This window comes from Peromyscus eremicus, chromosome 5, assembly GCF_949786415.1.
Source record: "Peromyscus eremicus chromosome 5, PerEre_H2_v1, whole genome shotgun sequence".
NCBI classification, from domain to species: Eukaryota; Metazoa; Chordata; class Mammalia; order Rodentia; family Cricetidae; genus Peromyscus; species Peromyscus eremicus.
Genome location: NC_081420.1, coordinates 102896317 through 102919444, shown reverse-complemented (window position 1 = coordinate 102919444; position 23128 = coordinate 102896317). Strand labels below are relative to the sequence as shown.

Sequence of the window (23128 nt, the reverse complement as noted above, 5' to 3'; positions counted from 1 at the left end):
AACAACAATAACTTTAACTTTGTCTGGAAATGTCAGGCGAGGCTTCCTACTTTCTACGGGCTACATTTATAACAAAATTTAAAAGGAGAATATTTAAAAAAAGAGTACAGGGGCATGAAAAGTAAGCATAGGGGATACTTAGGGGTATGATTGAACTTTTGTGTGTGTGTGTGTGTGTGTGTGTGTGTGTGTGTGTGGAGTGAGTCTACGTACACATATATACATGACTGTATATATATATATATATATATATATACATATATATATATATATTTGTGATATGAGCCAGTATGAGCAGACGGACCAGTCAGTGGGGACCCTTGAAGCCATTTCAAGGGCTTTACACTTATCCATTGTTTGTCCACTTATTCATTGTTGTCCACAAACCACATTGTTGGAATGACTATCTGCTGTTTATATATTCTTCTTCAAGATCACAGGGTAGTCTGTCTCATGTAGTAACACTGAGTTTGTACTTGTTAACAAATAAAACTTGCCCAAAGATCAGAGGACAGGGCTAGCCTCTAGATTATACATAGAGGCCAAGCAGTGGTGGCACATACCTTTAAACCTAGCACTCGGAGGGAGAGGCAGAGATCCATCTGGATCTCTGTGAGTTCAAGGACACCCTAGACTACACAAGATTAATCCAGTCTAAAAGAGAAACAGAGCCAAACAGTGGTAGCACACACCTTTAATCCCAGTACTTGGGAAGCACACATCTTTAATCCCAGCACCAGGAAGATTGAGATAGGAAGTGAAATGGTTGGGCAGAGAAAGGCACATAAGGTGTGAGGAGACAGGAACTCAAGACCCTTTCGGCTAAGGACTCAAGAGGCATTCAGTCAGAGGACTCGTGGAGTTGTCGAGGTGAAAAGTAGCTGTGGCTTGTTCCTTTGTTTCTCTGATCTTTCAGCATTTACCCCAACACCTGGCTCCAGGTTTTTATTATAAGACCATTTAGAATTCATGCAACAGTCTCACATCTTAAGTAATAGGAAATGTGAGACTGCCACTGACCTGTTTTATTAAAGGCATCATTTGTGTGATCAACAAAATCTCCCTGGCAACCCCTTGAACTCAAAGGATGTAGGCATATTTGGATTCCTTACTGGTAGCAGATTGCTGACAAATGGAACAACTTATGGTTCAAACTTTGAAGTTTCCAGAAGGCAGTGAAATAGGAAAAATTGGGCTAAGATGTAGTTTAGTGATAATGTGTGTGTCAGCATGAGTGTGAAGCCCTGTATTCAATCCTCAGTGGGCTTCAAAGAGCATGTAAAAGTGAACCAATAGTCTGCATTGAACCTTAAACTCTTGTGAGTGACCCTGAAGGGAAATGTCACACTCTTTAGTAGCGGCTGTGACTTCTAATCAGTCTGATGGCAAGTGAAAGGCTTAGAGTAGGTTATGTTTAAGAGGGCTTCTCAAATTCCACATGAAGTTTTAGGAAGCCTAAGGATGTTATGTATGGACTGGCAGTGACTACTTTATATCTTCCCTGTGAATAATATATAACATTCCAAAACTTCCATGTTCAAAGATTTACATATCAGCTTTGATGACTCTCAGATTATATTTCTAGTCCCAACTGTTCCCATGAATTCCAGACCTGTATATCCAGTGACTCCTCATTCTCTCCACTTCGATTTACTACCTTTTCACTTTTTCTCCAGCTTGACATCGTCGATCTCAACTTGTGATCCCTGCCTCTTAAATGTTCACATCGCTTAGAATTTACCATTTACCTGGTTGCTCAGGGTAGAAACATAAGTTGTCCATTCTTTCATGTCCTGCATCCCATTCATTTGCAAATTCATCAAGACCAGGATTTAAATTGTTTCTATTAACACTCAAGACCAAACCAGCATTATCTTTCATCTGGAGCAGAGGTTCTCAACCTGCGGGTTGCCACCCCTTTTGGGGGTTGAACGTCCCTTTCATAGTGGTCACCTAAGACCATCTGAAAACACATTACAATTCACAACAGTAGCAAAAATGACAGTTAGGAAATAGCAATAAAAACAACTTTACAGTGGAGAGTCACCACAGCATGAGGAACTGTATTAAAGGGCTTCAGTATTAGGAAGGCTGAGAACCACTATCTGGGTCCTGCCAGAGCTTCCTAGCTAATCTTCCTGCTTCTTCCCTTGCCTCTATTGAATCTAGGCCAGGAGAATCCCTCATGAGAGGCCAGATACTAAATATTTTAGGCTTTGCTAGCCATATGGTCTCTGTCAATTCAAATACTCAGCTCTTTTGTAGTTTCAAAAACAATATACAAACAGATGAGCATGGCTGTATTCCAATGAAACTTTACCAATGAGCACTGAAATTTGACTTTTTTCTTCAATCATGAAAATGTAAAAAAATATTCTTAGCTAATGGGACACACACACACACACACACACACACACACACACACACACAGAGGAGTGCATGGGATTTGGTCCATCACCTATATAGTTTGCAGACTCTGATATACTGTCAAGCCAGCAGCCACTGATTTTTTTTCCTTACAACTTTAAAGGTTTATTTACTTATTTTTTTATGTGTATTCCTGCACGAATTTATGTGCATTGTGTGCCTGCAGGAACCAGGAGAGGCCAGAAGAAAGTGTCAGATTCCCCAGGAACTGGAGTTACAGGTGGTTGTGAGCAAGTATGTGGATGCTAGGAACTGAACCTGGGTCCTCTGCAGGAGCTTAGTAAGCACTACTGACCCATTTCTCTGGCCCCAACAACTTTATTATACATACTATAAAACTCACATTTAAGAAAACTGGAGATGAAGCCCAGGGCCTTGTATGTTCTAGGCAAACATTCTAATACTAAGCTGCAGCCCCAGCCTCATGCCCAATCCCACTATCATCTTGCTAAATTACTCAAGTTGGTCTTGAACTTTAGATCATCCTGCTCAGCTTTCCAAACAGCTGGGGTTAAAGGCCTGTACCACCTGGCCCAGCTAAAGCATACCAGTTTAAAGGGTACAACTCATTGGGTTTTGGTAGATTTGCATAGCTGTTCAACCATTACCACTATCTATTCTGGTGCCCCAGAAATAAGCCCTGCACTCTGAATTATCATTGCCTATTTTTATCCAACTTATCCTTCCTACCCCACAATCCAGTCCTGGGTAGTCACTAAATCTATTTTTTCTCCATAAATTTCTCTTATTCTATCTCTCACTCTCATTTTTCCTTTATTTCTAGAGGAGCAAGTGTTCATTTTAGCTCACAGTACCAAGTTATAGTCCACCATTGCAGAGAAGTCACAATGCCAAGAGCTCAGAACAGCTGGGCCCATTGCACCCGTAGTCAAGAGGCAAAGAGGAGTGAATTAATGTATGCATTCTTCTTTTTATTCTCTTGAGATCTCAGTTTGTGGCCAATATTAGCCTTGAACTCACAATAATTCTCTTACCCTCCAAGTGCTGGGATTATAGGCATAAGCTACCACATCCAGAAAATGCATAAAAACAATCACAAAATACATGGTCCTTTTATGTAGGTAGAATCAGGGCTGGGGATATGGCTCAGTGGTAGGGCACTTGCCTAACATTGACAAAAACCTGTGTTTAATCTCAAGTACTGAAGATGCTGGGAAAAGCCTGTATATATATAAAATCTTACAGTCTCTGCCTTTTTCCATTTAGTCTCTCTCACTCTCTTCCCTGCCTCCCTCCCTCCCTGCCTCCCTCCCTGCCTCCCTCCCTCCCTCCCTCATATGGTATGGCTTCCTACCTCATTTCTTTTATTTCCAGAACCTGGCATGTGGTTGGCTGTCCAAACACATTCAGTGTTCTGATTATAATTGGAGACTTCAAATGTACCTTTTAGAGGAGGAAGGTACAGGTTAGGTATATAGAAGGGCAGGTAAATGCAGTAGGTATGCAGGGAATGGTGGACAGAGAGCAGAGCATCAGTATGAGCTCAGGTACCTGTCTTCCAGAAGCTTTCAGTCTTATCCTGCTTGTTGACTCATTCTCTGATTCTGCTTTTCTTGTCTTCTCTCTTTTGTCCTTTTAAAACATTTGTTTATTTATTTGAGGTAGGGTCTTGCTATGTAGTCAAGGCTATCCTTGAACTGATGATCCTTCTGTCTCAGCTTCCCAAGTACTGGTATTATAGATGTGCACGACCATATTTTTCAACAAAGCCTACCATGTTACAGACTATCTTGAGCAATGTATGCTACCATTTGAGTGAGTGAGACATTCAGTTAGCAGGAGCCAAGCTCTATTTTTATTGTTAGGTGCTAATTCTGAAGAGTCCTTTAGGAAGTAGCACTAACAATGTGGAACAGTTAGATATGTGCTGTCCAGTATGGCAGTCACTGCCTTCTTGACCTGCAGTAGTCTAAATCTGAGATGTGCTAAATATAAAAAAAACATATCAGATATTGAAGACTGGAACAAAACAAGAAAAAAGTATCTCAAATTAAAAATTTTGAAAATACTGGGTTATATAAAATACATCAGCAAATTGGTTTCACTCATTTCTTTATACTTTATAAATTTTGTCTACTACAAAATTTAAATAATACCTATGAAACTAGATGTTACTGCATGTACCCATAGTCCTCCAGTGACTTGGGAGGTTGAGGCAGGAGGATCAGTGGAATCCAGGAGTGCAGGACTAGGTGAGGCAACACAGTGAGACCCCGCCTCTTAAAAGAGGCATATAATTACATATGTCACCCACATTCATGGGCCACATTATATTTTATTGTAGCATTCTTCGTTTTCCCTAAAGCCCATAGGAATGATAACTGGAACCCAGAATGCTCTCATTAAGTCATAGTTAAATGCTTGTAGGAGACTGCTTAAGAAGAATCTTTAGACTAAGAATTGACAAAATTCATCCTCTCCAAGCAGTGTTTGTTCACTTAGGCACACCTCTGAGTGGTCGGAGCGGCCTTAGCAGTGAGAAAAATGGTGGAAATGTGCGAGGCAGTTGACTTGCTTGAGGCGGCTGTTGGTTCCCAGCTGTATTTACATTCTGCTTCAGTGAATAAATACCACTTTGGCTGGGCCAGCCCAAATGTTTATTTCTTCGAAAACACCATTTCCGAAGCATAAGCACTTGTTTCACAGTCTGTTTTAGGGAGGGAGATCCACATAATTCTTCAAATTCTGCTACTCACACATCTTGGAATTTTGGAATCAGGCCAACTCATTGGCCTCTGAGTTGTTCCTCCTACTTTAAGGCTGATTCCCAGATATATTTTTTTTCAGTTTAGGAAATGAGCAAAGGGGTTAAAGGGCTTAATAAACTGTTTGTATAAGAAGCTTGTATTCTTTTAAGTTATCCTGTAAAACATTGCCTTGATCTCTTTGATTTTCTGCAATGAACAAGTTACTCCTTCTCTACACAAAAAGATGCCTTGGCACACAGCCATGAACAATCCTAACATGCCAGGCCATTTAAACAGTTTCGAAGACATTTGCAAGCAATTCTAGTATTTTACTCCTAAAGAAGTTGACAAAAATTTAGATTCAAATGGGAAGTTTGAAAAAAAATTAAGAGAACTACAACTTGCACTGCAGTGTGCTAAGGGTTTTGGATTTCTAAATATATAACTTCAGAGAAAACATTGGATTATTTACTAAGGATCATCCATAAGCATATACACTACAGAATAAATTGTTTCTTTCCTCCTGACCCAAATACATACACAATCTAAGTCTATTTTCTCTCAAGAGGTATTGGGAAGGCATAATTAGTGGTGTATGGAGATGCACTGTAGTTGATGGGCTAGCCCTTATGGAAATGGAATAAACAACACCTTGTCCAGACAGTGGGATTGATACGGAACATGCCCAGATTTCCTTCACAGTCATAATATTTAGTTTTTCCAGGTTAAAAAAAAATCCTTGTTCAAAAACTACCAAATAAACTAAGCACAGCCACCACAGAAATGATCTCTGTGACTTGGAGAAAACTAAAAAGTAATGCTTCCATTTTCTGTCATACTTTGATGCTTTATCAGTAAAGGTATTTAAAACTCTTAAAATAAGAAAGGAAAAGTGCAGCTGGGCAGTGGTGATGCATGCTTTTAATCCCAGCACTCAGGGAGGCAGAGGCCAGCAGATCTCTAAGTTCAAGGCCAGCCTGCTCTACATAGTGAGTTCCAGGACAGCCAGGGGCTACACAGAGAAATCCTGTCTTGAATCACCATCCCCCAAAAAAGTAAGTAAGTAATAAGGAAGGAAGGAAGGAAGGAAGGAAGGAAGGAAGGAAGGAAGGAAGGAAGGAAGAAATGTGCTAGAGAGACCTACTCAGTGGTAAAAGTGTTTGCTGCTCTTGCAGAGGACCTGAGTTCAGTTCCCAGCACCCAAGTTGGGCATCTCACAATCACTCACAACTCAGCTCCATGGAATGCAATGCCCACTTCTAGCCTTCATGAGGATCCATACCCATGTGTGTGTATACACACAGATACATACATACAAGTGAAAATCATAAAACCAAAACAATTTTTTTTAAAGGAAGCAGGTTGTATAGAAGCACAAGCCTGTAATTCCAGCACGTGAGAAGCAGAGGCAAGAAGATGGAATTAAGGGTCCTCCTCAGCTGTATAGTTAGTTCGAGGCCAGTGTGGACTACTTGACACCCTTTCTCAAAATAAAAAAATAGAAATACAAAAAGGTTTGGTGGTAAATGCCTGTAATCCCAGCACTAGGTGGTAGCAGGAAGATCAGGAGTTCAAGGTCACCACTGGCTACATAGTAAATTCTAGGCTACATAGTAAATTCTAGGTCAACTTGAGCCACATATGACCCTGTCTCAAATTACCAAAAAACAATGGATAAAGTGAGACCTTTAATCACCAGCCCTTGGGAGGCAGAGGCAGGCAAATCTGACAGAGTTTGAAACCTTGCTATCTACATAGTGAGTTCCAGGCCAACGTGAGCTGTATAATGAGACTGACTTAAAAACAGAGACAAAAACAGAAAGAAAGAAATGAGAAGAAGTCTCTTGGGCTCAGCAGTAGAGCATTTGCTGCTCTTTCAGAGGACCCAGGTTCAGTTGCCAGCAGCCACAGTGGCTACTCACTGCTGCCTCTAATTCCAGTTCCAGAGGATCTGATCCCCTCTTCTGGCTTCCAAAGGTACCTGCACACACATGATGTACATACAAATACTCACACACACACACACATAAAATAAATAAATCTTATAACAAAAAACAAACAAAAAGAATTTTAAAGTGTAAAAGGCTCTTGGGCTGGGTCTAGTGTCCCATGTTTTTAATCCCAGCGTTTAGGAAAGCAAAGACAGGTAGATCTCTGAGTTTGAGGCCAGCTTGCAGCCCAGTCACATATTGAGTTCCAGGAGAGCCAGAGCTGTGAGACCCTGTCTCAAAACAAAACAAAAATAAAAAGTCTCTTGGAAAATAAAGAAGTAAAGGCAAAGAAAGGATTCTGCAAATTGGAGAGCTTTGCCAAAGTGAATATTGAGTACCTTAGAGACACAATGAGAAGCTTTTTTTTTCTCTTTTAAAACATGAGTTGTCCATATGTTGCCTACACTAGTCTTAAACTCATGCACTCAAGAAATCATCCCACTTCAGCCTTCTAAGTAGTTAAAATTACAGATGTGTACCACTGTGCCTGTGAGAAGAAATAGTCTTGATGAATCTTACAGATTTTAAATCTCAGACATGGTGTACATAGTAAATCCTAGAAGGTGTACAGCTTTTTCCTTTTAAAAGTTCAAAACACAAGTCTGTTAATCTCAGTATTTGGGAGTCAGATTTCAAGTTCAAGGGTAGCTGGAGTCACAAATGGAGAGCGATGGCGCGACTGGTTAAGGCCCTTGCTACACAAGCCTGACAACCGGAGCTCCATCTCTGGAACCCACCTAAGACTGGAAGGAAAGAAGTGACTCCACAGAGTTGTTCTGTCTTTTTGCAAAACAAAACCCCAGGGCTGCTTTAGGTATGGTAGTCCACACCTATAATCCCAGCATTTGGGAGGATTGCTGTGAGTTTGAGGACATCCTAAGATACAAAATGAGTTCTTCCAGGACAGCCTGGGCAACAGTGTAAGATTATCTTAAAGAAATGTACATTTTTAAAAAAATCCCAGCTAGGCGGTGGTGGCATGTACCTTTAGTCCCAGCACTCAGGAGGCAGAGGCAGTAAGGTCTCTGTGAGTTCAAGGCCAGCCTGGTCTACAGAGCGAGATCCAGGACAGCCAGGGCTACACAAAGAAACCCTGTCTCAAAAAAACAAGAAGACAAAACAAAACAAACAAAGCAAAACCCAAGGGTTGGAGATGTGGCTTAATGGTAGCATATTTGCCTAGCACACAGAAGGCCTCGGTTTTGTCTCCAGCACCTCAAAAAAGAAAAACAACAACAACAACAAAAAAAACATAAATAAGTACAGTTTAAAATAAGATTTGAAAGAGCCAAAGATAACCTCTCAATAACATTAACTCCTAACTCATGTCCCTTGTGGCTGCTGATACAAATAAAGCAGAGTCAGATGAAAGCCCTTGTCAACACTGTGCAGCTAAGAGCTGACTGTGTGGCACTTGGCAGACAGGGGCTTCGAGGTCATAAGTCAAGGTGTCCCTGCCTACACAGTGAGACTGTATCTCAAGAACAAACAAAAACCATCAAGCAATTCCAGGATATTGTTCATCATTTTAACTCATTCATTACACTTGTCCATTAAAAGGGTTACCTCAGAAACCAATATAGAAAGGAACCTCACATTTCTTGGAGGAGAAGCACATCTTACCTGAAGCAAAGGCATCAGCTGCAAACCCAGGGCTTGCTCATAGAGCAAGTTCAGTTCAGCACAACTGGAGAAGGAGAGCTTGGAAGTGTAGAGGTAATAGTGGACATGCCTAAATGTAGAACCATCTCTGTCAATGAACAGCCTCTGGTTTTCTGAAGAGGTCAAGGCTGAAGCCTCTTTCCACAGCAGCGAGTCTGGGAATTGAGCAAGTTTGCTTCTGGGAACTGAGAAATGCCAGCCTCCAACATTGAAATGAAACAAATCCTCTGCTGATTCATGGGGCATTCCAGGCTCCTCCTAAAGGGAAGATAAGGTGAGAATTATGTAACAAAAAAATTGAAAGCCTCCTGACTAGAAGTATTAAACTATATTTGCTGACATGGTAATGAAATACAACATTCAAAGAAATTCACACACGGGCTGGAGAGATGGCTCAGTGGTTAAGAGCACTGACTGCTCTTCCAGAGGTCCTGAGTTCAATTCCCAGCAACCACATGGTGGCTCACAACCACCTGTAATGAGATCTGGTGCCCTCTTCTGGCCTGCAAAGACACATGCAGGCAGAACACTGTATACATAATAAATAAAATAAATTTAAAAATAAAAAAAAAAAAAAAAAAAAGAAATTCACACACACACACACACACACACACAGAGTTATGAGCTCAGCAAGACTAAAGAATATTTTTAAAAACCAAATATATTTTACACATTAACAATTTAAAAAGCCAGAGAGGTTTCATGCATCTGTAATCAAAGCGACAGCCTACAGAATGGGAAAAGATCTTCACCAACCCCACATCTGACAGAGGACTGATATCCAGAATATATAAGGAACTCAAGAAATTAGACATCAAAATGCCCAACAGTCCAATTAAGAAATGGGCTATAGAACTAAACAGAGAATTCTCAACAGAGGAAACTCAAATGGCTGAAAGACATTTAAGGAATTGCTCAACATCCCTAATCATCAGGGAAATGCAATCAAAACAACTCTGAGATACCACCTTACGCCTGTCAGAATGGCTAAGATCAAAAACACTGAAGACACCTTATGCTGGAGAGGATGTGGAGCTAGGGGAACTCTCCTCCACTGCTGGTGGGAATGCAAGCTTGTACAACCACTTTGGAAATCAATATGGCGATTTCTTAGAAAATTGGGAATCCATCTCCCCCAAGATCCAGCTATACCACTCTTGGGCATATACCCAAGGAATGCTCAACCACACCACAAGAGCACTTGTTCAGCTATGTTCATATCAGCATTGTTTGTAATAGCCAGAACATGGAAACAACCTAGATGCCCTTCAACTGAAGAATGGATAAACAAAATGTGGTACATATACACAATGGAATACTACTCAGCAGAGAAAAAACAATGACATCATGAGGTTTGCAGACAAATGGATGGATCTAGAAAAAATCATCCTGAGTGAGGTATCCCAGACTCAGAAAGACAAACATGGTATGTACTCACTCATAGCAGGATACTAGATGTGGAACAAGGATGACTGGACTGCTACTCACATCACCAGGGAGGCTACCTGGAAAACAGGACCCCAAGAAAGACACAGGGATCACCCAATGACAGAGAAATGGAATGAGATCTACATGAACAGCCTGGACATGAGTGGGGGTAGTGAAGGGCGAGGGTCGAGGGAAAGAGAGCTTGGGTGAGTGGGAGATCCCAGCTGGATCAACAACAGAGAGGGAGAACAAGGAATAGGAGACCATGGTAAATGAAGACCACATGAGAATAGGAAGAAACAAAATGCTAGAGAGGCCCACAGAAATCCACAAAGATACCCCCACAACAGACTGCTGGCAATGGTCGAGAGACAGTCCGAACTGACCTACTCTGGTGATGGGATGGCCAAACACCCTAATTGTCATGCTAGAAACCTCATCCAACTACTGAGGGATCTGGATGCAGAGATCCATGACTAGGCCCCAAGTGGATCTCTGGGAGTCCAATTAGCGAGAATGAGGAGGGTTTATATGAGCGAGAATTGTTGAGACCAAGGTTGGATAAAGCACAGAGACAAATAGCCAAACGAACGGAAACACATGAAATATGAACCAATGGCTGAGGGGTCACCAACTGGATCAGGCCCTCTGAGTGGGTGAGACAGTTGATTGGCCTGATCTGTTTGGGAGGCATCCAGGCAGTGGGACCGGGTCCTGTGCTCATTGCATGAGTCGGCTGTTTGAAACCTGGGGCCTATGCAGGGTCCCTTGGCTCGGCCTGGGAGGAGGGGACTGGACCTACCTGGACTGAGTCCACCAGGTTGATCTCAGTCTGTAGGGAAGGCTTTGCCCTGGAGGAGATTGGAATGGGGGGCAGGCTGGGGGGAAGGTGAGGGGGGCGGGAGGGGGGAGAACAAGGGAATCTGTGGCTGATATGTAGAACTGAATTGTATTGCAAAATAAAAATTAAAAAAAAAAAAGACTGAGGCAGAAAGATCACTAAGTCTGAGGACAAAGTAGGCTACATACTGAACTCAAGGCCAACTATGGCTACATAGTGAAAACCTGTATTAAAAGGTGGGAGGTGGGAGAAAGGCTGGAATGATGGGTAAGAGTGCTTGTTGTGAAACATGAGGACCTGAATTTGGATCCCAACACCCAGTAAAAGATGTGTGTGTGACCCAATGTTCACCTGTAACCCCAGCACTGAGTGGAGATGGAGACAAGAAGATCCTTGAGGAATATGCTGGCTGCCAGCCTAGCTGAAAAATGAGGAACTCCACTTCAACTACATACTGAACTACATACGTGAGAGACCCTGTCTCAAAGGAATAAGCATGAGAATGAGAGGGGAGAATATTTGATGTTGTCTTCTGCTCTCTGCATGCACACACATAGGCTTGGTCACTTGAGTGTACGTACATGTGTATACACACACACACAGAGAGAGAGAGAGAGAGAGAGAGAGAGAGAGAGAGAGAGAGAGAGAGAGAGAATGAGAAAAATAAACAATTCTGTTTATAATATCATCAAAAAGAAGCAAACATTCATTGATAAATGTAAGAAGTATAATCCTTGTATTCTGAAAACATCAGAACACTGTTTAAATCATTGCTTGTATATGTGCATGTATGTGCCAGATGTTGACTTTGGTTATCTTTTTCAATTGCTGTCCACTTTGTATTTTGAGATTAATCTCTCACTGAATCTGGGTTCTTGGATTCAGTTAGACTGGCTAGCCAGTGAGTCCCAGCAATTCTTCTGTCTTCCTCTCTAATGCTGGGATTACAGGACAGTTAGCTTTTTATGTGGGTGTTGAGGCTTGAACTCAGATCCTCATTCTTGCACAACAAACATTTTACTGATGAACCCTCTTCTAATGAATCCCTGTTGAAAGAAACTTTTAAAATACTCAAATACATGGGAAAATAGGTTCACTTGAGAAATTTAATATGGAGATGACAATACTCAAGCTTGGTGGTCCACAGTTACAACCCTAGAATTTGAGAGGCTAAGGCAGGAAGATTGCTAGTTCTAGGCTAATCTGAGCTACACAACAAGACTCTGTCTAAAAATATGGTGATAGTCTCCAAACTAATCTATAAATTTAACACAATTCTGAAGAAAATTCCAGCTACCTTAGAAAAGGACCAGAAGATAGGTACAACAATCTTTGGAAAGAAAAACAAAATTTTAGGATTCATACTTCCAATTTTGAAAACTTACTACACACTAATATCAATTAAGGCAGTGTACTATTGGTATAAAGACAGCCATATAGATACATAGCATAGAACTGGAGCCTAAAAACAAATCTTTATATCTATGTTCAGTTGAATTTGTCCATCAACTGGTAAATGAGTAAACAAAGTGGAATATATCCATACATTGAAACTATTTTGGTAGGTTTGTTTGTTTGTTTTGTTTTGTTTGTTTAAGACAGGGTCTCACTTTGGAACCCTGTCTGGCATGGAACTTACTATGTAGACCAGGCTGGCCTTGAACTCAGAGATGCACTTGTTTCTGCCTCCCAAGTGCTGGAATTAAAGACATGTGTGCTTCCAGGTCTGACTCATTGAAATGTTATTAATAAAAAGGAACATAGATTGACCTTGAAAGTTATGCTAAGAAAAACAAAGCACATAATGTGAAGAAAAGGCAAATTTACAGAGACATAAAGTAGATTAATGATTATTTAGGGCTGGGAGACTAAGAATGGGTATAAATTTCTTTAAGGAAGATAAAAACATTCTACAGTTGTTTGTGGTGGTAGTTGCACAACTCTGAAAACATAAGATCACTGAATTATACTTATTAAAATGGTAAATCAGCTGGGCAGTGGTGGCGCATGCCTTTAATTCTAGCACTTGGGAGGCAGAAGCAGGTGGATCTCTGTGAGTTCAAGGCCAGCCTAGTCTACAAAGCAGATGCCAGGACAGCCAGGATTGTTATATACAGTACTGAAACCCTATCTCAAAAAACCACACACACACACACACACACACACACACACACACACACACACACACAGTAAATCAGCCTTCTGATGATGTACATCTTTAATTCCAGTTCTCAGGAAGCAGAGGCAGGTGGATTTCTTATCTCTTGTCTCTGAGTTCCAGGCTAGCCAGGGCTATACAGTGAGAGTCAGGGTTCTGCAGAAAAACTGTCTCAACAAACAAAACAACAACAAAAAAGTTATGTGTTTTGCTTGCACATATATATGTGCATTACCTGCATGCCTCGAACTCACTTTGTAAACCAGGCTGGCCTCAAACTCAGAGATCTGCCTGCCTCTGCCTCCCAAGAGCTGGGATCAAAGGCCTGTGCCACCACATCTGGCTTAATATATATACATAAAATCTTAAAAAAAAAACCCTCCAAAATTCAAATACCTGAAAAACAAGTCATCAGGTCAATAAATAGAACTGAAGTGATAGTTCTTCAAAGGGTGAAATAAGATGTCCAGTAACTATTTGAGAAAGTGTTCAACACCCTAAGACCCTAATTAAAACTGCACTAAAAGTCCATCGCACTGAGTCAGAATGACTACCCTTCAAGAAAACAACACCAAATTGGGGCTAAAGAGATGGCTCAATGGTTAAGAACACTTGTTCTGCTGGGTGGTGGTGACGCACATCTTTAATCCCAGCAGAGAGAAACACTGTCTCAAAAAACTAAAACAAGCCGGGCAGTGGTGGCGCACGCCTTTAATCCCAGCACTCGGGAGGCAGAGCCAGGCGGATCTCTGTGAGTTCGAGGCCAGCCTGGACTACCAAGTGAGTCCCAGGAAAGGCGCAAAGCTACACAGAGAAACCCTGTCTCGAAAAACCAAAAAAAAAAAAAAAAAAAAACCTAAAACAAACAAATAAACAAACATGTTTTGCTCTTCCAGAGGACTGTAGTCCAACTCCTAGTACTCATGTCTCCTGTTGAGCACCTCACATCCACCTGTAACTGCAGCTTTAGGGAATGAAGCACCTTCTTTTGGTCTCCAAGGGCACCTGCACACATCATGTGCATATGCACATACGCATAAACAATAAAAGTGGTAAAACTGCTTCACGCCTTTAATCCCAGACAGAGCCAGGCAGATCTCTGTGAGTTCGAGGCCAGCCTGGTCTACAGAGCGAGATCCAGGACAGGCACCAAAACTACACAGAGAAACCCTGTCTTGAAAAACCAAAACCAAAAAAAAAAAAAAAGTGATAAAATTAAATTTTACAATAACAACAACAACAACAAAAAAAAAAAAACCAACAACAAATGCTAAAATGGGGCTGCTACTACAGAAATCTGTATGGAGGATTCTAAAAAAGTAAACATAGAAATACCATATGATCCAATTACACCACTCAACTAATACCACTCATGGATATATACCTTGTATTAGTTATTTTTCTCAATGCTGTGGCAAAATACTTTGTATTTGTATAAAGCAATTTAAGGGGCCACCAGATGGCTCTGTGGGTAAAGGCACTTACTATACAAGCCTGGTGACCTGAGTTTATTAATCCTTGGGACCCATGTCAAACTGGAAGAAAAGAACTGACTCCCCAAAGTTGTCCTCTGACCTCTCCATGTGTGCCATGCCATGTGCATGCAGCACCCACACACACACATATAATAATAGTAAAAGTAACTTAAGGATTTGTTTTGGCTCACAGTTTAAAACCATTCAGTCCATCAGGGCAGAGAGGTGTGACAGAGTTCACGGGAGCAGAAGCATGAAGCTAGGACTCCTCACATCTGGGAAGACCAGAAAGCGGAAGAATGCTGGGGCTCCTTCCTCCTTTTCATTCAGGCAGCTACCATAGACCATGATGAGATGGTGCTGCCACATTCAGAGCAGTGCTTCCTTCCTTGTTTAAATTTCTCTAGAAATAGTCTCACAGATACATCTAGAAAAGTGCCTCTTAGGTAATTCCAACTCTGGTCAGGTTGGCCATGAAGATTAACCACGACACACCTAAAGAATACCCATAGATAAAGCATGCCATAGCTATAGTTGCATATCCATGTCTATTACTGCACTATTTATAACAGCCGAGATATGGAACCAGATTAGAAGCCCATCAACAGATGGATGAAGGAAATGTAGTAGATATACACAAGGGAATTTTATCTCCAGTTCCATCCATTTTCCTGCAAATGTCAGAATTACATTCTTTATCACCAGAGACACGTGTGTATGCCGATTTTGGCATACTTGGGTGCTAAAGTAAACCTGCTCCTTGGAGGCTGAGCTCTGCTTATTAAAGAACAGGGACTTGGTTCAAGTATTTGCTTCCACATGTGTCACCCACGGGAGGACTCTCAAGGGATGCTTCCTGGTAAAAGTTAGGAATTAGCTGTTTTTCCCAGAGCTTTCTTCCCCAAAGACTGTTCAGGGACTTATTCTGCCGGTGGGAGAGCCTCCAGCCATCAGCAGATTGTACTTGAAAAAACGGCTTCTTGCTAGACCGGCTACAGGAAGTAGGACCGTTTTTCAGCCACCCCAACTCCATCTCAAAGAGCATCTCATTTCCATACAACCTTCTTCCAAATCAAATTAGAGCGACAGAACCTCAGTGCCCTGAAGACAGGACTCAACTCCTCAGAGCCAAGTTCTCTGACCTTCAGGAGTTCCCAGCAGGCCTCCAAAATCTGCCCCGCCCCCACAACTGTCAGATCTGGATGTTCCCCTTTAAATGTCATTCCCATCTTGCTCAGTATCTAAAACGAACATGGGTTTTAGGGTACAAAGGCCTCCATCCTTCAGAGAGACACACCCCCTCCACCCCTCAAACCTGGCGCCCCTCAAATCCTCAGTGCTGTAGAAGAAGCAGTTCATCCCTAAAGGCAGCACGTTCCCTCAACTGCTCACTCATACACACCCTCCCCAGATTCTTCTAAACCAGGGCCGCCTCCCGACCCTCATATCCCAGAGTCAGCTCCCCGTCCCCGAGGCCTTCATGCCGGGCACCAACTCCCCCGTTCGCCACCTCAGTGGTTTTGGCGCCCTTCTCCGGGACGGGCTCCATACCATAGTCCTAACTTCTGTGGCAGGCGGACAGGCGCGCGACCCGCCCTCTAACCGCACCTAGAGAACCAAGGTCCTCAGCAGGTGGGAGGGGCGAGGCCTGGCGCGGGGCGGGGCCTGGCGCGAGGGGGCGTGGTCTGGCGAGCGCGGGGCGGTCTCGCGAGCGGTGGCAGGTGAGCGGCGGGCGCGAATGGCGGAGCAATGGGATCTGGACGAGGAGGGCCTCCGCCGCCTGGGGGCGCTGACCCTGGAGCAGCCCGGTAGGGCCTAGCCGGGAGGGTGTGGGTCGGGAGCGTGGGTCAGAGGCTGAGAGGAGACTGTGGTGGAATCCTCGGGAGCCCAAGGTAGAGCCAAGGGAACTGCAGAGGCACAGTTCCTGAGGCCACCAAAGAGGAAACTGAGGCAGAAGGGTTACACTGAGGTGCCGAAAGTGAAGTAACTGGATAGTGAGGCAGAGGATGAGAAATTGAAGGAAGAGAGTGTGAAGTACTAACAGGCAGAAACGGACCTTGTGGCAAGTGACAGAATTTGACAGAAAGAAGTCTCCATTAGTGGAAGGAAATGCTGAGAGAAGGGCAGTGTTGGGGAGGACAAGGGTGGTGGTGGGCGCTGTTGAGGAGCACAAGGGATGTTTATTTTGGTAGTCGCTTAAACTGCCTGCCTGCGTAGGAGGGCTTTCCCAGGTTGCGATGCATTGGGAAAGGACACTCCCATTCCATCATCCTTTCTCAAGAACCTCAAGAACTACAGCCTTTCTTTGGTCAATCTGGATGTTCCCTTTTAAAAGCTCAGAGAGGCTTTATGTGAAACACTAAACAATCCCTCAATCATTTAGCTCAGTGCCCCGGCCCTGCCTTCATCCTAAAGGTAATACTGAGTGATGCTGAACTCTGCCTCTGACAGGGTTTGACTCACATAGGTTACTTTCTGAGTGTCTAAGAAGGAAGAAAGCTGGGAAGGTATTCTATATTCCTTATTAAACTCTTACTTCCCTAATAAGTTTATTGTATCATTATTGCCACTCATTGTGTTAAATGCCTTACCAGAACAAGCCTACTAGGCAGATACTATTATAGTTCACATTTTACAAATCAATAAAGTTAGATTAGACTCTTGCCCAGAGTCACAAAGCTGGTGGTACAGACAGGGTTTATTAATCCAAGACTTATTCCAAAGCCTGTGCTATAACCATAACAAAGATTCTTTCCTGCTTCCTCTACTTTTTTCATTTGTAAAACAAGAAAATATTGGGATTTTAATTAATAATTTAAGAATTGTTTTTAAGTTATAAAAATTAGTGCATGCTGGTAAGTCAAATATTACATGAATGATAAAGAAGCTACTAATTTTCTGTAGCCAAAGATAATAGTTTGATTAATGAATAAATTGAGACAGACCTTTCATATATATATATAAACATATATGTTTGTATGAGACAGGTTATCATGTGACCCAGGCTGGCCTCAAACTTGATACTATACCCAGTCTTGTGCAGTTCTGAGGAGTCAAGTCTAGTGCATGATAGGCAAGCATTCTACCAATTGGGCAACATCCTCAGCACAGCATACATTTTCTTTTCAAAACTATTGTGAACCCCCTATTTTACAAGTCAGATATAATAAACTTCATTGGCTTGGTATACATCTGTGTCTTCCCTTCCATTAAAATATTTTTATAGTATTGATTCACCTTGATATTGAGGATGGAGAGGCACAAAGTTAGGCATAGTGGTGCATGCCAGTAATCCCAGCTACTAGGGAGGCTGAGGTACAAGGACTGACTGCATCCACATATTTGAGATCTAGTCTTTAAAAAAGAAAGAAAGAAAGAAAGAAAGAAAGAAAGAAAGAAAGAAAGAAAGAAAGAAAGATAATGGTATTTGTAGGAGAAGGCATATACCCCGTTGGTTCTCCAGCTAGAACAATATATGGCATTTAAACTCACACACACACACACACACACACACACACACACACACACACACACACACACATTGGTGTATTTGAGATAGGACCTCACTATTTAGACTAGGCTAACACCAAACTCACAAGGATCCATCTCAGGCTCCCATATGTTGGGATTAATGGTGTGCGCCACCAAGCCTAGCCAAATAAAAAACTTTTAAATCTTTAAAAAATATATGAGATCAAATAAAAGGTCTGTAGACTGGCCCTTTGTACATTACACAACTTTGTACATCATTGACAACTTAGGCAAGGAGAGTTTCAGTGAAGTAGGGAGGAAGGAAACCATATTGAGGTAGAATGAGGAGGAAATGATATGTTTGAGAGACGAAATAAGTGAAAGTGAGAATTTTTTTATGACTGTAAAGAAGAATACAGACATAAAATGGTACCTGGATGGTATGATATAGGGTCAAGAACAGAGCATAAGCAAAATGTACTACAGCATGTGTTGTTGATGATAATTATTTGGTAGAGTAATTATGTATTTTTTAAAAAGGCTGTTAGCCAGGTGGTAATGATGCACACCTTTAATCCCAGTACTTGGGAGACAGAGGCAGGCAGATCTCTGAGTTTGAGGCCAGCCTGACCTACAGAGTGAGTTCCAGGACAGCCAGGGCTACACAGAGAAACCCTGCTCAACAAAACAAAACAAAACAAACAAACAAACAAACAAAAAGGCTGCTAATACTAGATATTATAATTGTTAAACAAAAAGTAAGTCTTTACCTTGCCTCCCTTTTTACAGGCCTGGTTCCTCTTCCTAAGGACAATTACTATTAACAGATTCCCAGAAATATCCTCTACATATATAAACATTTTATTTTATTTTATATTTATGTATTTTTTTGTTTTGAGACAGAGTCTCACTATGTAGCTCTGGCTTTCCAGGAATTCACTATGTAGACCAGACTAGCCTTAAACTCAAAGAGATACACCTGCCTCTGCCTCCTGAGTGTTGGGATTAAAGTCATGTGACTATGCCCTGCAATTTTATAATTTTTATATGACTATTTCCCAATGTATACAAGAGTAGAGATAACAGAATAATGAACTCCTGTTACTTTACCTCGACAGTTATTACTTCATAGTCAATCCTGTTTCTTTCATACCTTACCCATCCTCCTACTCCTTAACCTCTGCACTAATTATTTCAAAGCAAATCATAGATATATAATTTCATCCATAAATATCTTGTCATGTATTTTCAAAGAAAAGAACTCCTCAAATAACCAAATATTCAATCTAAAATATTTAACAGCAACTTCTTTGTTTCATGTCTGTATGGTGTGTGAACATGTGTGTGGAGACCCAAGGATAACATTGGAAATCTTCCTCGATTGCTCTCCACATTGAGGTAGTGTGTTTCTCTCCATTGAACCCAGATCTAATGAAATGGACTAATGAAATGGACTAGTCTATCTAAATCACTTGCTCCTGGGATGACCTGTTTCTGCCTTTCCAGTGCTAGAATTGCAAGTAGAGCACCACATCTGCCCAACATTTATGTGGGTACCCAGGATTCAAACTCCAGTCCTCATACTTATGTGGCAAGAATTTTATAAACTGAGTTCTCTTCCTAGACCATAATTAATTTTGTTTTATTTTTTTAAGATTTATTTATTTATTATATATACAGTACTCTGCCTGCATGTATGCCTGCATGCCAGTAGAAGGCGCCAGATCTCATTATAGATGGTTGTGAGCCACCATGTGGTTGCTGGGAATTGAACTCAGGACCTCTGGAAGAGCAGTCAATGCTCTTAACCTTTGAGCCATTTCTCCAGCCCTTATTTTGTTTTAAAATGTTCTCGTTCTCCTTCTCCTCCTCCTCTTCCTCCTCCTCCTGCTCTTCCTCCTCCTCTTCCTCCTCTTGCTCCTCCACCTCTTCCTCCTCCTCCTTCTCCTCCTCTTCTCCTTTCTCCTCCTCCCCATCCTCCTCCTCTTCTTCTTTTCTTCTCCTTCTCCTTCTCCTTCTTTTTCTTCTTCTTTTTTTTCTTGAGACAGGTTTCTCTGTATAACCCTGGATGTCCTGGAACTCACTCTGTAGACCAGTCTGGCCTTGAACTCACAGAGATCCACCTGCCTCTGCCTCCCAAGTGCTAGGATTAAGAGCATGCATGTACCACCACTGCCCAGTTTATTCTGTTCATTTTTAATTGCCTATAAAATATCTTTTTTTTTTTTTTTTTTTTTTTTTTTTTGGTTTTTCGAGACAGGGTTTCTCTATGTAGCTTTGCGCCTTTCCTGGAACTCACTTGGTAGCCCAGGCTGGCCTCGAACTCACAGAGATCCGCCTGGCTCTGCCTCCCGAGTGCTGGGATTAAAGGCGTGCGCCACCGCCCGGCTAAAATATCTTTAAATGTAACAGTATTGTTACATTTTCTACAGAATACATTTCTTTCTGGGCCACTCCCACGATCTTATCTAATATAGTATCTCAAGTACTACCTCAGACTTCTAATACGTTGTACTTTAAGTAGAGCAGTAACCTGTGCGTGTGTGTGTTTGTGTGTGTGTGTGTGTGTGTGTGTGTGTGTGTGTGTGTGTTGTTTAGAGCCTTATAATCCAGAGCCTTATACAAGCTAGGCACTCTACCACTGGATTGCATCTCGAGCCCCAATAATAACTTCTCTGTGGAGGGGGGTGCAGTTTGAGGCAAGGTCTCATTCATGTAGCCTTGGCCTGCCTAGAGCTCACTGTGCAGACCAGACTGGTTTTGAACTCTGTCTCCAGAGTGCTGGTATTAAAGGTGTGTGCCACCATGCCCAGCTATAATAACTCCCCTAATATCAAGTATTCAACCAGCATTATCATTTTTCCCATTGGGACATAATTTTTTAAAAATATCTATATGAAGTGCATATGCTAGTTTGCTGATATATGTTTTAAATTTTATCTAAATATCCTCCCACTTTTTTCCTTGAATTCTCATCATATTTGAGGAAACTTACATCATTTGTTTTGAAGAGTTTATTACAATCTGGATTTTACTTGCTATATTATCCCTAAGATGTCTGTCATTTTTTCTTGTTTCCTGCATTGCCTAATTAGTGGTTATGTGAGATTTAATCAGCTTCAAGTTTGATATGTGTGTGCCTTTTTCACACAACTGCTTCATGGATAACACTGTATACTTCTGGAAGGAAGTATGTAATGCCTAATGTTCTTTATATTTTGGGTAGCCATTGAACATGATTGCCCATGTCCATTGATTCATTAGGCATTACAGAAATTCCCCTTGCCGGGCGGTGGTGGCGCACGCCTTTAATCCCAGCACTCGGGAGGCAGAGCCAGGCGGATCTCTGTGAGTTCGAGGCCAGCCTGGACTACCAAGTGAGTTCCAGTAAAGGCGCAAAGCTACACAGAGAAACCCTGTCTCGAAAAACCAAAAACCAAAACAAAACAAAACAGAAATTCCCTTGTTCTTTACTAGCTGCAATAATTCTGTAAAGACAAAAATCTCCACACCAACCTTTTGCTATTGTGGTACCAGTTGTGTAGGAAAGGTAAGATGGAAGTTTGATTTTTTTTTTTTTGTTGTTTCACCCAGTTTTAAAAGTGAGTTTATTTATTAACACCCTTTAAAGGTAACTAATGAGGGCTGCTTTACTTTCTCAGAATCATCGATTCAAGAATATTTGATGTGTTCTAATCCATTGTGCTTATTATCATAATTGATGCTAATGGGAGGTCTTTTCACTTTTATTCCTGAAGACATTTTTAAAGCTTTATTTGTTTGAAATGCTTTTATTGTCATTAGAAACAAGCTATATGATAGGTTATTAATTCAATTTCCAAGTATAGCTGTAAATGGTTCTCTTTTTTCCCTTTAGTTTTTTTTTTTTTTTTGTTTTGTTTTGTTTTTCGATACAGGGTTTCTCTGTGTAGCTTTGCGCCTTTCCTGGGACTCACTTGGTAGCCCAGGCTGGCCTCGAACTCACAGAGATCCGCCTGGCTCTGCCTCCCGAGTGCTGGGATTAAAGGCGTGCGCCACCACCGCCCGGCTTTAGTTTTATTTTTTATTAGTTTAAAAAATTAGGAGAGAAATTAATAGGCTTTGTTAAGGCATTTGCATCCATTGTTTCTGTGAACTTCTTCCTCTCACCTATCCCCTTGTCTGCCACACATTGATCTCCTTCCTACTCCCCAGCTTCCCTGTTCTCCTTTCTGTTTTCATGGCTTTTTAGAGAGAGATTACTTGAGGGTTTTGTTTTTTTTTTTGTTTTTGTTTTTGTTTTTGTTTTTGTTTTTGTTTTTCAAGACAGGGTTTCTCTGTGTAGCTTTGCACCTTTCCTGGAACTCACTCTGTAACCCAGGCTGGCCTGGAACTCACAGAGATCCACCTGCCTCTGCCTCTCCAGTGCTGGGATTAAAGGCGTGCGCTACCACTGCCCGGCGAGGTTTTGTTTTTACAATTAAAATTAGTGTTTACCCACTGGGGCATGTACCCCAAATGTATTTTATTTTGATGTTTATAAATTCTTTGCCTGCATGTGTGTCTGTGAACCACATGTGTGGCTGTGCACCACATGTGTGCCTGGTACCAGAGGAGGCCAGAAGGCATTGGATTCACTAGAACTGAAGTGAGCTGCCATGTGGGTGCTGGGAATAGAACGTAGGTCCTCTGGAAGAGTAGTCAGTGCTCTTAACCACTGAGCCATCTCTCCAACCCCTATTCAAGGGTTATTAATATCTATGATAACACAGTGTTTGATAAGTTCTCCGATATATTTGCAGTTAACACTTTATGAGGGTTAAAACCAAATGCACATGTTCTTACAGCCTACACTTCATACAAATCATAAAAGAATACATGCCTCTGTGACAGTTTATTAATTGAATGATAATCCTCGTTCCCTTTTGTCTATTCTTCAAATGAGGCTACTGTGAAAACCATGAGAAATTCTGCAGATCATTGATGGT

At 41.6% G+C, this 23128-nt stretch overlaps 2 protein-coding genes across 5 annotated transcripts in view; one reads left to right on the top strand and one right to left on the bottom strand.

The window, feature by feature from the left end:
* Positions 1-16347, bottom strand: part of Kctd19 (potassium channel tetramerization domain containing 19) — a 39248-nt gene extending 22901 nt beyond the window's left edge. For 2 of the 3 annotated variants that reach the window (XM_059264151.1, XM_059264153.1), the window contains exons 1-2: positions 16201-16311; positions 8750-9046 (exon numbers count right to left, since the gene is read on the bottom strand). In XM_059264151.1, the coding sequence (XP_059120134.1) occupies positions 8750-9046; positions 16201-16239 (336 nt within the window). In that variant the 5' untranslated portion in view covers positions 16240-16311. Of the gene's footprint in view, positions 1-8749; positions 9047-16200 lie in introns of all 3 variants that reach the window. The other variant, XM_059264152.1, reaches the window with a different exon arrangement.
* Positions 16348-16390: 43 nt separating this feature from the next.
* Lrrc36 (leucine rich repeat containing 36) overlaps positions 16391-23128 on the top strand; it is a 64759-nt gene continuing 58021 nt past the window's right edge. For both annotated transcript variants that reach the window (XM_059264155.1, XM_059264154.1), the window contains exon 1: positions 16391-16498. In XM_059264155.1, the coding sequence (XP_059120138.1) occupies positions 16429-16498 (70 nt within the window). In that variant the 5' untranslated portion in view covers positions 16391-16428. The remainder of the gene's footprint in view (positions 16499-23128) is intronic.